The 13,658-nt window shown below is 38.3% G+C and overlaps 1 protein-coding gene across 9 annotated transcripts in view; it reads left to right on the top strand.

Annotated features, from left to right (window-relative positions):
• The window catches only part of SMARCA2 (SWI/SNF related BAF chromatin remodeling complex subunit ATPase 2), a 118,584-nt gene extending 106,265 nt beyond the window's left edge, over positions 1-12,319 (top strand). For all 9 annotated transcript variants that reach the window (XM_074570862.1, XM_074570864.1, XM_074570857.1 and 6 more), the window contains 5 exons: positions 4,895-5,000; positions 5,670-5,771; positions 9,351-9,483; positions 10,633-10,775; positions 11,407-12,319. In XM_074570862.1, coding sequence (XP_074426963.1) covers positions 4,895-5,000; positions 5,670-5,771; positions 9,351-9,483; positions 10,633-10,775; positions 11,407-11,442 — 520 coding nt within the window. In that variant the 3' untranslated portion in view covers positions 11,443-12,319. The remainder of the gene's footprint in view (positions 1-4,894; positions 5,001-5,669; positions 5,772-9,350; positions 9,484-10,632; positions 10,776-11,406) is intronic.
• Positions 12,320-13,658: the final 1,339 nt, after the last annotated feature.

A 13,658-nucleotide genomic window follows, 5' to 3' on the forward strand; every position in this document is an offset into this window, starting at 1 on the left:
GCATTTTGATCACTGCATCATTAAAGACAAAATTTTTAAATTCGTGCCCATAGTATTCTGCTTTTGACAGGACATAGCTCAGGGAGAGAGTAATTTTCTCTATGTGAAACGGATTTTATTCAGACTACTACCAGCTGTTTTCTGAGGTTGTCAGTGTTTAACTGTTGTAAAATGGTGAGTAATGTAATTAGCCATTACTAATCTAACTAGTAATTAATTATGCCAACTGGTACTCTTGAGTATTCAAACATGCAAAGCAAATAATTCTTATTTATAGCCAAGCCAAAGTTATGGAGCACATAGCCATGTGTCAAAACCAGGAATTATATTTTTAAGTATTTTTACCCACTTCCATTTCAATGATGGGGACAGATCCACCACGTATTACTGCAGGTAGTTCCAAAAAGGAAAAACCATTAAATACATTTAACGAAAATGAATCATCTCCCTACATAGCTCGGTTACTGTTGGAAGTCATGAAATACAGAGGAACCACCTCACTATGTAAGCTCTTCTAATTCTCCTCCCACACACACGCTCTTTTTTAAAGGCGTCCTTGTGAGTTGCATTTGATTAGGAGTTGTAATTTGAGTTGCATTTGATTAGCAGTTGTAATTTGCATGCCGCGGTTCTGGTTGTGACCGCTATGACTAGGGCAAGCATGCAGGACTCTTCATTTTACCTACTCTAAATAGAATTGCAGTATTTTGTTAAAAGTCTGAAATTTGCCAGAAATACAAGAACGTCTTGCAGTTTCAGCTTCGTAGTTGTCTCTCCTTTTGATTCCAAAGGAGAAAGGGTGTTGATCATAGTAATACTTTTGACAGGTCAGTGGCAGCTTGTGTCTGGCCACATACTGCCAGCAAAAACAAAGACAAAAGCAGCCTTGTACAAGTGAGGCCTAATTGTTCCTGCATTTAATTCCAGATAATACTGACTAAATGGGTGGAAATATATGCTTCTATGTACCTTATAAGCAGTTTGACAAAAATGAGAGAAAACCAGATATTTTGAGCACAAATATTCTTCTAAGCAAAAATATTTTTAAAATGAGCAGTATTTCTTAAGGATTTTTAACTCGCACAGCGTGCGAGACTATATATTAGTCCTGTGAGCGTGCACAGGACTAGCATGTTGAGCTGATGCAGCAGCAGTGAACTGTCACTCACACTTGTTTCGCAGTCAGGTCTTTTAATTTATTCTGGTCTTTCTTCCCTTCAGCATGTATCCTGCTAGTTGCTAGGCAACCAGAAGTGATTTTTACTGCGCATGATTTTTATGTGGTAGTTGTTGTGGTTATTATTTTCTAATTATAAAACTGGGGACAGGGATTAAAATCAGAATTGCGTTACTAATTTTCTCCTGTTGTATCCACAACACAGCCATTTGAGATTATGTAAGAAAAGACGACATTAATTTACAGTATAGATGCACATATACAAAGGGAGCAGAAGATAACATTTCTTTGTGAGAGGAGGTTCCATAAAAAGGATAGAACAGAATAAGTTGTTATTGATCTGAGTAGACAAAATCAGGCACTAGTCTTCTGTCTGTTGCATATTTCATGCCCTTAATGCTTTTTCTTTCACGGCCTTAAATGATTCTCAGTAATTAATTATATCAAGCAAAAGCTTGAAGGTTTTCTGTGGCATTCTTAGTTTAATAGAATGTGTGAACAAATCACAGTTGGCTAGATTTATGTCTTGAAAATAGGATATTGCTGTTTAATAATTTACTACTGTCATATTTTTAATATAAAATACAATATACGAAGGGGTGTGTGTGTATGTTAAAAGGGAAAAAAATTATATAGTCATGAGATAAAAACCTCTATAATAATCAGGAACTTTTTAAATTGGACAAATATGCTAAACATGTTTTAAAATGTGATCAAAAATAGTTTATTAGTAGTTGTTTCCTTTATACTTAATCATTCTATTTGTTGTTAAGACATTGAAGCAACACCAGCATCACTGGTTTAGTATTTTTTCTCAAATAGATATTTCTGTTAAAAGAAAGCTGCTGAAGTTTAAAACACAGCAATGATGACTCAGTCCTTTTGTGTTGCAAATCCACATTCATAATGCACAAAGTTTTGAAAGCCACTTTTTACACTTTTTAAAGGATTGGCTTACATCTATATCATATGTCAGTATATTGCACAGATTTATTCAAATAACTACTAAGTTATTGTAAAGTCAAGGACATAGGAAAATGGAATGTAAGAGAAAAAAGGTGGAAACCTAATGTCATTCCTCCAGGAAGGTACATTATGGTATGCTGTGTAGTGCTTTGCTTTACTTTGCTTTTCCACTGGACCAGTGCATTGCATATGCAAAGTGGGCATTGATCAGTTAATGAATGGTGAATTCCCCCTGGGCTTCTTTATAATGCTCATAAGGAGTCTGAATGTTTTGCAGATACAGAACTTTTTTCACAACATTTTATTCTCTTTTTACAAATGAGGATAGAGACGTAAATTTTAAGACACCATTTGGGCACCAGAGATGTGATTTCTCAGAGTACTTAGTGTTCTGTAGGCTCAGAACAAATTTCATTGATCTCAGTTGCAGCTGTGAGTGCTCAACACTTTTCTTTATTAACAAAAAAAAAATAAATACAGTCCTCAATTTGCAAAGAAGTAGAAACACTTGTTAATTTAGTCAGTTGTGTAGTGTGTACTTAATGCATTGCTTTTCCTTGTATTGCTTCCAGTTTCTCTTTGAGAGGGCAGTGTGACATGAAGACAAGTTCTGTCACGTGGCATGACATAGTCACTCACATAGATCATTAACAAGATTGGTGCCTTTAAATGCATAGTATAAACACCTCCTGTTTTAACAGGGGAACTGTGAAAGTAATGAATTTGTCTCTTTGGTGTGAATCAGTACCAAAGGAGATGGGAGGTACCGTGGCCTGAGTTTCACAATTATTTGCTGTCAGGAGCGAAACAGTAAGACTTGGGGTAACGATTATCTGGTAATTTTACGATTTCTTCTATTTCACTAACAGGGTGCTTCCGAAATAAATTGGATCCGTTGGTTGAAATGGCTAGTAGTGTCCTGGAGCGTGAGGTGCAGGTGGTCTGTTGGGTTGTTTATCCTGACAGAAATGTATGGGGTGGATAGACTTCACTCTCACCTTCCCTGACAGGGATGCACGGTGTGCCACCTTGTCTCACCGTGCAGCAGCAGCACCCAGAAGGGTGTTCATGCACGTGCCATAATCTTGCTGTAATGCAGGCGGCAGCCCGGCAGTTAAGCTGACCAGGCAAGGGGAACAGCTTCTGCGGCTGCAAGTCAGACAAAAGTTGTCAGATGAGACAGGCTTTAGGTTTCTAGGTTTGCATTGGATGGAAAAATGCTCTAGCTGCCAGTTGGCGCCCATGGTATTGGTTGAACAACGCTGATTAGCAAGCTGTGATTAGAACATTTACATTATTGTCTTCTCTGATGCAAGGTGTATAAGCAGCAGCGGTGTCCCAGGGCTAAACAGAGAATAACAAATCTTGGATTAGGTGAGCAACAGCTACTTAGGAAGTGAGGAAAATCTGTTTATACCTACTAGTTCATTGATCTACCAGGTCCATAAGAAAAACAGTAGCTCCTCAAATTCTGATACTATTTCAGGCATTAAGAAATGTCTAAGATATAGTAAGCATTCATGACTTTCATAGAGGGCAGAGCTGTTTTGTGCTTTTTGTCATCCTTATGCTCAATGGCAGAATTGCCTCATTTAACCTTGGATTCAGTATTAGTTTAATGTGTCTGATAAGATCCCATACCATTGTGGAGGGTGACTGCAAGAGAGAAGCTCAGGTCGAGACTGGGACTTGGCAGCCTTCTTGCCCAACTCCTGTGAAATTTTGGTACCCCTGAAGGTGCAAATGAGGGTCTTTTTGGAGTAGCTCTGAGAGAAGGAGGCATGTGCATGTGGGCTGGGAAATGCTTGTGAATAATATGTGCAGTGAATGATAGTTCCTGTCAGCAGAGCTTTTTTCTGCTACTTTGTCTGTGAGAAAAATGACACACACAGAGCGGGGAAAAAAAAAAAAAAGACTAGCCCCTAAGTGCCATCAGCAGATTTTCTCTCCAGGTGACTTACAGCCATGTATTACTTGGGAAGCCACAAATAAGATTAAAGAAGCCCCTCAATTTTTAAGTGTTAAAATAGCTATTAGTAAAGGATGAACAATGGGAAATCTGGAAATCTTAGAAATTGTGAACACCTGTAAGTGATAAGCAATGTTCATAGAGTGTGAAAGGTTTTTAGATAACCCATCATGTTATTTTAGATGACTGAAGAAGTACAAATGTCAGTACTGATTTTCAATACAGTTACAGTGATCTTCCCAGAAACCTAACAGTCATTAATGGAAGTTAATAATCTTTGTCGTTGTATTATCTACTTAGTCTGATGGCAATCAGGATCTGATATAATGGAAATCAGTATGAAGAAATGGTTTGCTATGACAAGGAGGTACAAAACAACTGTAAAATGACAAAGAAGAAGATAAACTTACAGTGACAGGAGGGACACTTGCTAAAAATTGTGAAATAAAACTGAGAAGATTATAAGACTGTACTAGACAAATCGCTGTCGAATTCAGATTGAAATCCTGATCCTGCTTCCATAAAACCTCCAACACATATGGTCCTATAATAATGGCAGTATGTTAGGACAACAGTGCAAAGGATATGTTTTCAATTGTAAATTAATTATCTGTACTAAATTAAAAAATCAGAGCAACGTTCAATTTCTAATTCTCTGAAAGAAAAACTTGTGATTTTTTTGTTACTATTTTTCTTTATGATTAGAGCTTATACGGGGGGGGGGGTTCTTTGTGAGAAAGTTGTAGTAATTCTTTGCATTGCGGGTTTGTTTTTCTCAACAGTTCAGGGCGGCAGCTAAGTGAAGTCTTCATTCAGCTCCCATCTAGAAAAGAATTACCAGAGTATTATGAATTGATTAGAAAACCGGTGGACTTCAAAAAGATAAAGGTAAGAATATTTTTTGGAAGTGGAGATTCTTCCATTTCTTTTTGTTATACAGAAGGGTGAGCGTGAATTTGTCTTTAAAATGACAACAGCGTGAATATTGCATGTACCTGTATTTATGGCTTAGGTTTTAAACATGGTTACACACCTTGTTAGGAATTTTGTTTAGTGTGTATTGCAGTATAACACTGTAATTGCAAAGTCAAATCAAAATGTAGCAGTGTGACATGAACAACACTTTCAGAGATGACATCTCAGTGTCTTTTTTGCAAAGACTGTATTGTGAATCTGTAAGCACATCTTTGGTAAAAACACAGCATTTGTGAAGGTTTAATGGTTCTAGGGGAATGTGTCATCCCTAAACAAGCATCACATCTCGGAACAATGAGGTCAGATCCAAACATGGTTTGGCGAATGGGGTTTAGGCTTTTTGTTGCACGTTAGGTGATGTCATAACTATGACTTTCATTTATGTCATAGCTTATTTTGTTTCTGTGCTAGAAAGAAGAAACTGGAACTCCTTTACCAAAAGAGCTCCATTTCTGTAGCTTTCTAAAGAGAAAGCTTTTAATGTGTTGAAATCAAATGTTAATTCTGTGTCCTGTCTGCTGTTTTTCTTTCTGTACCACTGTCCATCCATACGTCTCTTCATTTCCTCAACAAATGCAACAGGAAAGAATTCGCAACCATAAGTATCGGAGCCTTGGAGACTTGGAGAAAGATGTCATGTTGCTGTGTCACAACGCTCAGACATTCAATCTGGAGGGATCACAGGTCTGAATGAAGCACTTTGTGCTAAACATAAAAGTTTCTCCTACCTAATGTTGTCAGTGCTTGTGGATTATTATATTATGTATATAAACCCTGTGCTTTAATTCTTACTTTGAATAGAGAAAAATGGCCAGATTCTTAGAAACATCCAGAATTCACTGGACACAGCTGCAGTGTGTGCATGCACAGAAATTGGTTTTGACTCTAATTCTGAGATCAGCTTTTTCTGATCTGAGTGTGGTTTAGAGCTGCTGTAAGACTATTTGAACGTATGGTAAAAAGCAGTGCGTGTAGAGTGATACATCATCTTGGGTTTACCACAGCGGATGACAGAAGGAGCAGATGTAACAGTACAGTTTAGGACAGGATGATGACGAAATACCTTGTAGTGAACTCTTCAGTTCTGCTAATGGAAGATACAAATTCAGGGTTTGTCCAGCAGTAAAGCTTTGTGTATGAAGCTTTATACTCTCTGAACCCTTGGGGTTTTTTTAGTTTTTATTTTTTAATGTTGAAAGATCAGTGTCTGTTTTAAGAGGCAGTAATAATAAATCCCAGATGAGTCTCAGAGGTTTAGAAGGCAAAGATCTCTCATCTCAAACAGATGTTTCACACACATGCATGTGCTCAGTGCTGTGAATTCAGAACAGGACACTGACACAAAAGGAGAGACTACAAAATCTGGAAGACAGGTAAGAAAGTTGTTTCACAACACAGTGAAACATAGTCCTGGGTGATTGTTTTTATAGATGAGGTCCAAATAGTGTGATGCAAACACAACATTAAATTGAAACAGAGAACATGAAGACAGACAACTCCTATAATGTGCAAGAGAAAAAAAAAGATGTTAAACCTAAGTAAAAGTAAGCTTGAAGGCTGATGCTGCCAATGCTAATGCATCCTTCAAATTCCTAAACGTTCCTGATGACCCTTAGCTAAACTGGGGAGTTTATATTAAGATTTGAGAACTAAAAATTAAAATAAGCATGCAGTTAATTATGAAGGATTGTTGAATACAGCTTATCATTTTGTGATTATATTTTTGCTATCTAGAGACAGAAAATGTTTTCTGTAATATGTTCATTTGGTGTTTTTACTGTCTTCAGTTATATGGAAACAACCTATAAATAAATCAGCTGAACAATATTTTGATGTGAAAATCAATGATTATAGGAAGCGTGGGACAAAATTTTGCTACGTGTCCAAATGTAAATTGCCAGTTTACTGCTTAGTCACATAGCAGTAAAACATCTACAAATATCTAATGATAACAGCAGTCCACCAGTTTTTAAGGCTGCCTCATGTTCTTTGTAATAGTTTGGGTCCAGCTTTGCTCTGACATACCAGTTCACTTCAGTAAACTAGATAATTTAGGTGCGCACCCAAAACCAAAAGACTAATTCAGGCAGTTGTTTAAGTACACAGTGGCTTCAAGTGAAATTCTACGTGTGTGTTCTGTTGTTCTGCATCATACATGCATGCTGCTTTTCCTTGGAGCACAGCAGTTCCATCTAAGCAGGAACCATGTGAATCATAGAATTGCCTAGGTTGGAAGGGACGTTTCAGATCATCTAGTCCAACTGTCAGCCTAACTCTGACAAAAACCATCACTAATGTAAACTATATCTCTAAGCACGATGTCTACCGGTCTTTTAAATGGCTCCAGGGATGGTGACTCAACCTGGGCAATCTGTTCCAATGCTTAATAACCCTTTCGGTGTAAAAATTTTTCCTAACATCCAGCCCAAATCTCCCCTGGCACAACTTGAGGCTGTTTCATCTTGTCCTATCACCTGTTACCTGGGAGAAGAGACTGACCCCCACCTCACTACAACCTCCTTTCAGGTAGTTGTAGAGAGCCATAAGGTCTCCCCTCAGCCTCCTTTTCTCCAGGCTGAACAACCCCAGTTCCAGCAGCCATTCCTCGTAAGACTTACTCTCCAGATCTCTCACCAGCTTTGTTGCCCTTCTCTGGACCCACTCCAGCACCTCAATGCCTTTTTTGTGGTGAAGGGCCCAAAACTGGACACAGTATTCGAGGTGGGGCCTCACCAGTGCCGAGTGCAGAGGGACGATCACTTCCCTGCTCCTGCTGGCCACACTATTCCTGCTACAGGCTAGGATGCTGTTGGCCTTCTTGGCCACCTGGGCACACTGCTGGCTCATATTCAGACGTCTGTCGACCAACACCTCCAGGTCCTTTTCTGCTGGGCAGCTCTCCAGACACTCTTCCCCAGGCCTGTAGCACTGCATGGGGTTGTTGTGACCAAAGTGCAGGACCCAGCACTTGGCCTTGTTCAACCTCCTACCATTGGCCTTGGCCCATCGATCCAGCCTGTCCAGGGTTTTTTTTTTATGAGGGGTTTCCAGGGAGAGACAGACTTTGTGGTTCGAGGCTTTTGTCCTCAACGCAACCTCAGCAATTTGAAAAGTTTTTCATGTTGTGATGGTCAAATGAAACACAGACATGTAAGGGGTTAAAACTATTGAAACATAAGATTTGTCATGAGTTTTGTCGTTGGTCATAATTATATGTATCTAATAATTATAATAATATTATAATATAATTATATTGTTCATAGTATAATGGCAGCCAAAAATCCTTACATTCGCTTTCTCGCAAATACCTGGTGTCCCTTTATACGGGAAGGCCTGTAATTTAGACAAATGTAGCCAAAGCCAAAGTATGACAGACAAAGTAGTTCAAGTGAGAATGATCATAAAACCAAATACAATCTATGACTCTCTATCCTTCTATTAACTATTCTTAATTGACTAGTGCTGAATTGTCCACTGCATGGCTTCTGACATTTTACAAAACTAAATGTTCAAGTTTGTTTGTTAAGGTGATTATGAAGTCCCAGACAGATACTCAGCAAGACAACAAGATTTTTACTGTGTTAATCTGAGAAATGTGTTACAAACCAAATGTAGTCCTCTCATTCTGGAGAGTCCCCTCATGCTTGCAGTTAAGGAGAAATCTGATGTACCCAATATACTTGGCAAGCTACAGAATGTTTGAGAACAGGTGCTAAGTTTAGAACAAGCACTGATTTTTTTTTCAATCTTTTTAGATCTTAGAGGAGGGAAGGAATGAGCTGCTTGGCATAATTTATTTTCCTTGTAGCCAGTTCGGATTTTAGAAAAAACTAAGGATAATCAACATGAGCCATTTGTCATTATCAACTGTACTGCTAGACTATAACCCATTTTTTAATTAAGCTGCTTACTGCTGAAGTTTGTTGCTTTGGCAGTTTTTCAAGGCTGTTATGATCCAATGAAAATACACAATAGTTCCTGTGATAATAAAAATAATAAGAAAAACACTCTAACTGAACATTTTAGATATAATGCATTTTAAGAGTTGTATTTTTGTGGCTCACTATTGACAAATTTCTTCATTTAGAGCATGAAAAATTAATGTTGGCATTTCTTGTAAAATTCATGCAAAAAGCATTGTTGTTCAGTATTTGAAAAGGCCATATACTCTGTGGGTTTGCACTGGAAATTTAGGTCTATGCTGTGAAGTTTTTATACTGCTTGACTTTACAGTTCTGACATACGTTTGTATTCATACTGTAGATCTATGAGGATTCCATTGTTCTTCAATCTGTGTTCAAAAGCGCACGACAAAAGATTGCCAAAGAAGAAGAAAGTGAGGATGAAAGCAACGATGATGAAGAAGATGAGGAAGAAGAAGAATCAGAATCAGAATGTGAGTCCCCTGCTAAATACTGAGAAGAAAGTACATCTGGGGATGGAAGGGGAGGTTTTTTAGTTTCTGCATGGAGACTGATTATAAGGTTCTGTTTTACATTGGTGAAAGTAACTTACTAAGTTTGCTGCTGTGGGTGTTAACATTCAGCTTAAGGCCTTCGGCTGTGTGTTCTGGCTATACCTCTTAGAGTATACTAAATTATTTCTAAGCCAGAAGTGAATCACAGATGTGCTTTGTGAAAATAGATGTGACTGGCCATGAGCGTTTGTAAACCCTTCTGGTCCTGTTCGTGTTATTTGTAAATAGAAGTGGCTGGAAAGGCTAGAGACAGTCTTTATCTATGGGTGGTCAGCCTTTGGGCATGGTGTGACATATCAAACGGGTTAAGAACCAGAAGATGTTGCAAATATTCTTCAGTGCGGCAAGGACTAAGTGAAACTCCAATTGTTTCAGAAGCAGGAGGTGACACTCATTCAGTCTCTGCAGACTTGGAAACATGACACAGTGGAAAAGCAGGGATACCTTCATTCCACTTTCTGCCACCCCATACATCTACCCATACTCTCCAGCTACCCCGTCAGTATGGTTACAGGAACTGTCGTACTTGGCCCTGAGCTACTCTTCCAAGTACATCACATGGGTGTGCAAAGCATACAACTTTAGCAGTTCATTTGGAAATGAGTGGATATTCTGGAACTGGGAATTCAACATGTTCTTCAGAAAGGTGTCAGTTCAAAATTTGCCAGTCACCGTGACATAGCATTTCTATAGTTTAAAATAAAAAAATTGTCTGTTTGTACAGGGGATAAATATTTCTTTGTGCGAGGAAGAAAATATTTTTAGATGTGTGTCTTCTCACAGGACCATATACTCCCTGCAGACACCATGCATTTTGACAGCGAAAAGAAGATGCACATGGTCAACTTCAAGTTATTCTTTGTAGTTTAATACAAGTTACTGTTAAAACTATCAAGAAGTAGAGATGTAAAAGCAAATACCTCTGCTTCCTTGTTCCACACTCCAGATAAAGAGCAGAGGGAATATCTTTCCAGGCTGCTGCCAGGGGTGAATTTCTGTAAACAAAGACAGCATTTAAAAGTTGATAAGTGAAAGTTACATTCATGTATGCTGTTAAACTTTTTGCAGCAAAATCAGTGAAAGTCAAAATCAAGCTAAATAAGAAGGACGAAAAAACTCGGGAGAAAGGAAAAGGCAAGAAGAGGCAAAGCCGAGCAAAAGCCAAGCCTGTTGTGAGTGATGATGATAGTGATGAGGATCAAGATGAAAATGTAAGTTTTGTTCCGTGAGACTGTGGAAGTGGTTGCAGTGGTTGCGTCTCTACCCTGTCCTGCTTGCTGTCAGAATTCTCAACTATTCATGCTTAAGCACATTTTTAATCTGGATTGATCATCTTGAGAAAATTGGGAGGGGGTGTTAACGATGTCTGGCTGTGCTTATGAGATCTGCTCCCAGTGCTGAAAGACAAGAAGTCCAAGAAGTTTGGAGCTTATTTATTGGAGCTGTTCCTACTTTCATTGAAACTTTAAACCTCATGGTCTGTTTGCTTTTGTCCACAGATGAAAAACTCTTAGCTTGATTTTTATTTTTATTGGGGATACTTCTACTGTTGCTGCAAATGAAAACAGACCTCTTCCCATTTGTTTTTAAATGTCTGGATACAAAGAAAGATCTGGTGTTTCCTGACTCTGTGTCTTCCCTTCTTTAAAGAAGCCTACAGCAATTAAATGAAATGTCACGAGAGCGAAGTATTAGATAACGTAGTAACTTTCTTAAGGCTACCTTGATTTGTCAGTTTGACAATTTTCTTCCTTTTACTTTCTCTTTTTTTTCCTTCTTTAACAAATTCCACAGAATAGCTGGCAAAGAATTGCTGACTTGTCTTGTGTCTCTTACCTCTAGGACCAGTCGGAAGCAAGCGGAAGTGATGATGAGTGATCCATAGGGTTTATTTTCTTGGCAGAACTGACCCCTCCCCCTTCTCTTCTCCCTGCTCCTATTTTACACCCAGTGAATTCATTTTGTCAAATAGACATTGGGTTGTTTCTGTATTCTCATTCTCTATAAATTAGCTTTAGGATAGTGCCAGACAAACATATGATATCATGGTGTAAAAAAGGAAAAAAATGTAAAATATTGTGACCAAATGGGCCTCAAAAGATTTTAAAACAAAGCAACAAAAAAAAGCTTTTGATGGAAAATGTGGTTTGATAGTATATTTCTATGGACTGGTTTTAACTCGGTAATGATTTGATTGTGCCTGGTTTTGTCATTCGATAGGATGTTTTTCAGTGGCATCAGAAAGACATAAAAAAAAAAGTTTTGTAGCATTGATAACCAGGAGAAGCCATTAAAAGCCACTGGTTATTTTATTTTTAATCAGGCAGTTTTAAAAGTTTTTATTTGTTCTGTATTGGTTTTTTACACTGTGGTACATATATGCAACTTTCTTTAATAGCTTATAAATGTACAGTAGTTAGCCTTCATCCACCTTGTCCCATATATACGTTTTTCCACTTTACGCTTGACGATCTTCAGAAAAATGCTTTTTGAATTGTATCAAATTTATGTCTACTGTAAACTTTGCTTAACTTTTTTTTCCTCGATTAAAAAAGTTGGGTTAAAAACATGCTATTGAATATTGCAATCTATATAGTGTAATGGATGGCTTCTTTCATCAGACTGATCTTCTATGTTACCAATGTGGATTATCACCTTTTCCCTAAAGTGTACTTAATCTTTGCTTTCTTTGCACAATGTCTTTGGTTGCAAGTCATAAGCCTGAGGCAAATAAAATTCCAGTAATTTTGAAGAATGTGGTGTTGGTGCTTTCCTAATAAAAGAGATAATTCAGCTCAATAGATGCGGCCTTGTGTTATGAGTTCCACAAAAATCCTTTTATAGTAGGGACAAGAGGGCAGGAATATCTCCTGTAGAAAGGTCCACCGTGGTCTGTCCTGAATGTAAAATAAGAACTCATTCAAATACCATAGAAGTATCTTCAGAGACGGAAAGAAGATATGCAATACACGTTAAAATAAGAATAATAAAAATGAAGTAGTAAGATAGTACCTTGAAGTGAAAGTGTAGTTCATTACCTAATTACAATTGAAGCGATTAAGCAATAAAATAAACATTTCTTTTTATTTCAGGAAACGTATGTCCATAGGCCTCAAGTGGGCATGAATACAATGAGTTATGCAGGCAGTCAGCCCACATATAAGTCAGTTTATTTTAAGTATTATCTTGAGGTATCAGGGTTGTGATGCACTAAGATGTGATAGTGTAAAGATTTGAACTACATATCTACAGTTAATGTTGCTACTCTGGAAAATCAAAACTTAGGTTTGAACATATATTGAGTAGAAAATGTGCAAATTTGTAAACAGAGCATTTCTTGGTTGTCTCAGCTGTGTCAACATCAGCATCTCTTTTTATACTGTCTTGCAGCATGTTAATTGCTTCAGATTTTTCTAGCTTAGTTGAAAAGCGATTTGTAAGTTTTTCTGCTGCCCATTTGTGTGTATTAGCCCTGCACTGAGATAAGTCAGCTTTGCTTAGTTTTAGCAATTTCAAACATTTCATTCTTAGTGTGTGCATGCCCTATCGGAATGGAAGACCCTGTATTTCACAGAGAGGTACCACTGATATCAGAGGGCCACATTGATGAGACCTATTGATGATGGCCAAACAGCTTTGCAGAAAACAACCTGGTGGTCTTGGTGGACATCAAGTTCAACGTGAGCCAACAATGCACCCTTGTGGCAAAGAAGGTTAACAGTATCCTGGACTGCATTAAGAGGAGTGTTGCCAGCATGTCCCGGGAGGTGGTCCTTCCCCTCTACTCAGCACTGGTGAGATATATCTGGAGTGCTTTGTCCAGTGGTGGGCTGCCCAGTAGAAGAGAGACATGGACATAATGGAGCAAGTCCAGCAAAGGGACACCAATATGGTTAAAGGACTGGAGCATATGGCATACAAAGGGAGGCTGGGAGAGCTGGAACCGTTCAGCCTGAAGAAGAGAAGGCTCAAAGGCACCTTATTGATGCAAATTAGTATCTGAAGGAAGGGTGCAAAGAAGGCAGAGCCAGGCTCTTTCCAGTGGTGCCCAGTGACAGGACCAGAGGCAGTGGGCCCAGACTGAAACACAGGAG

This window comes from Larus michahellis, chromosome Z (genome assembly GCF_964199755.1).
Source record: "Larus michahellis chromosome Z, bLarMic1.1, whole genome shotgun sequence".
Taxonomy (NCBI): Eukaryota; Metazoa; Chordata; class Aves; order Charadriiformes; family Laridae; genus Larus; species Larus michahellis.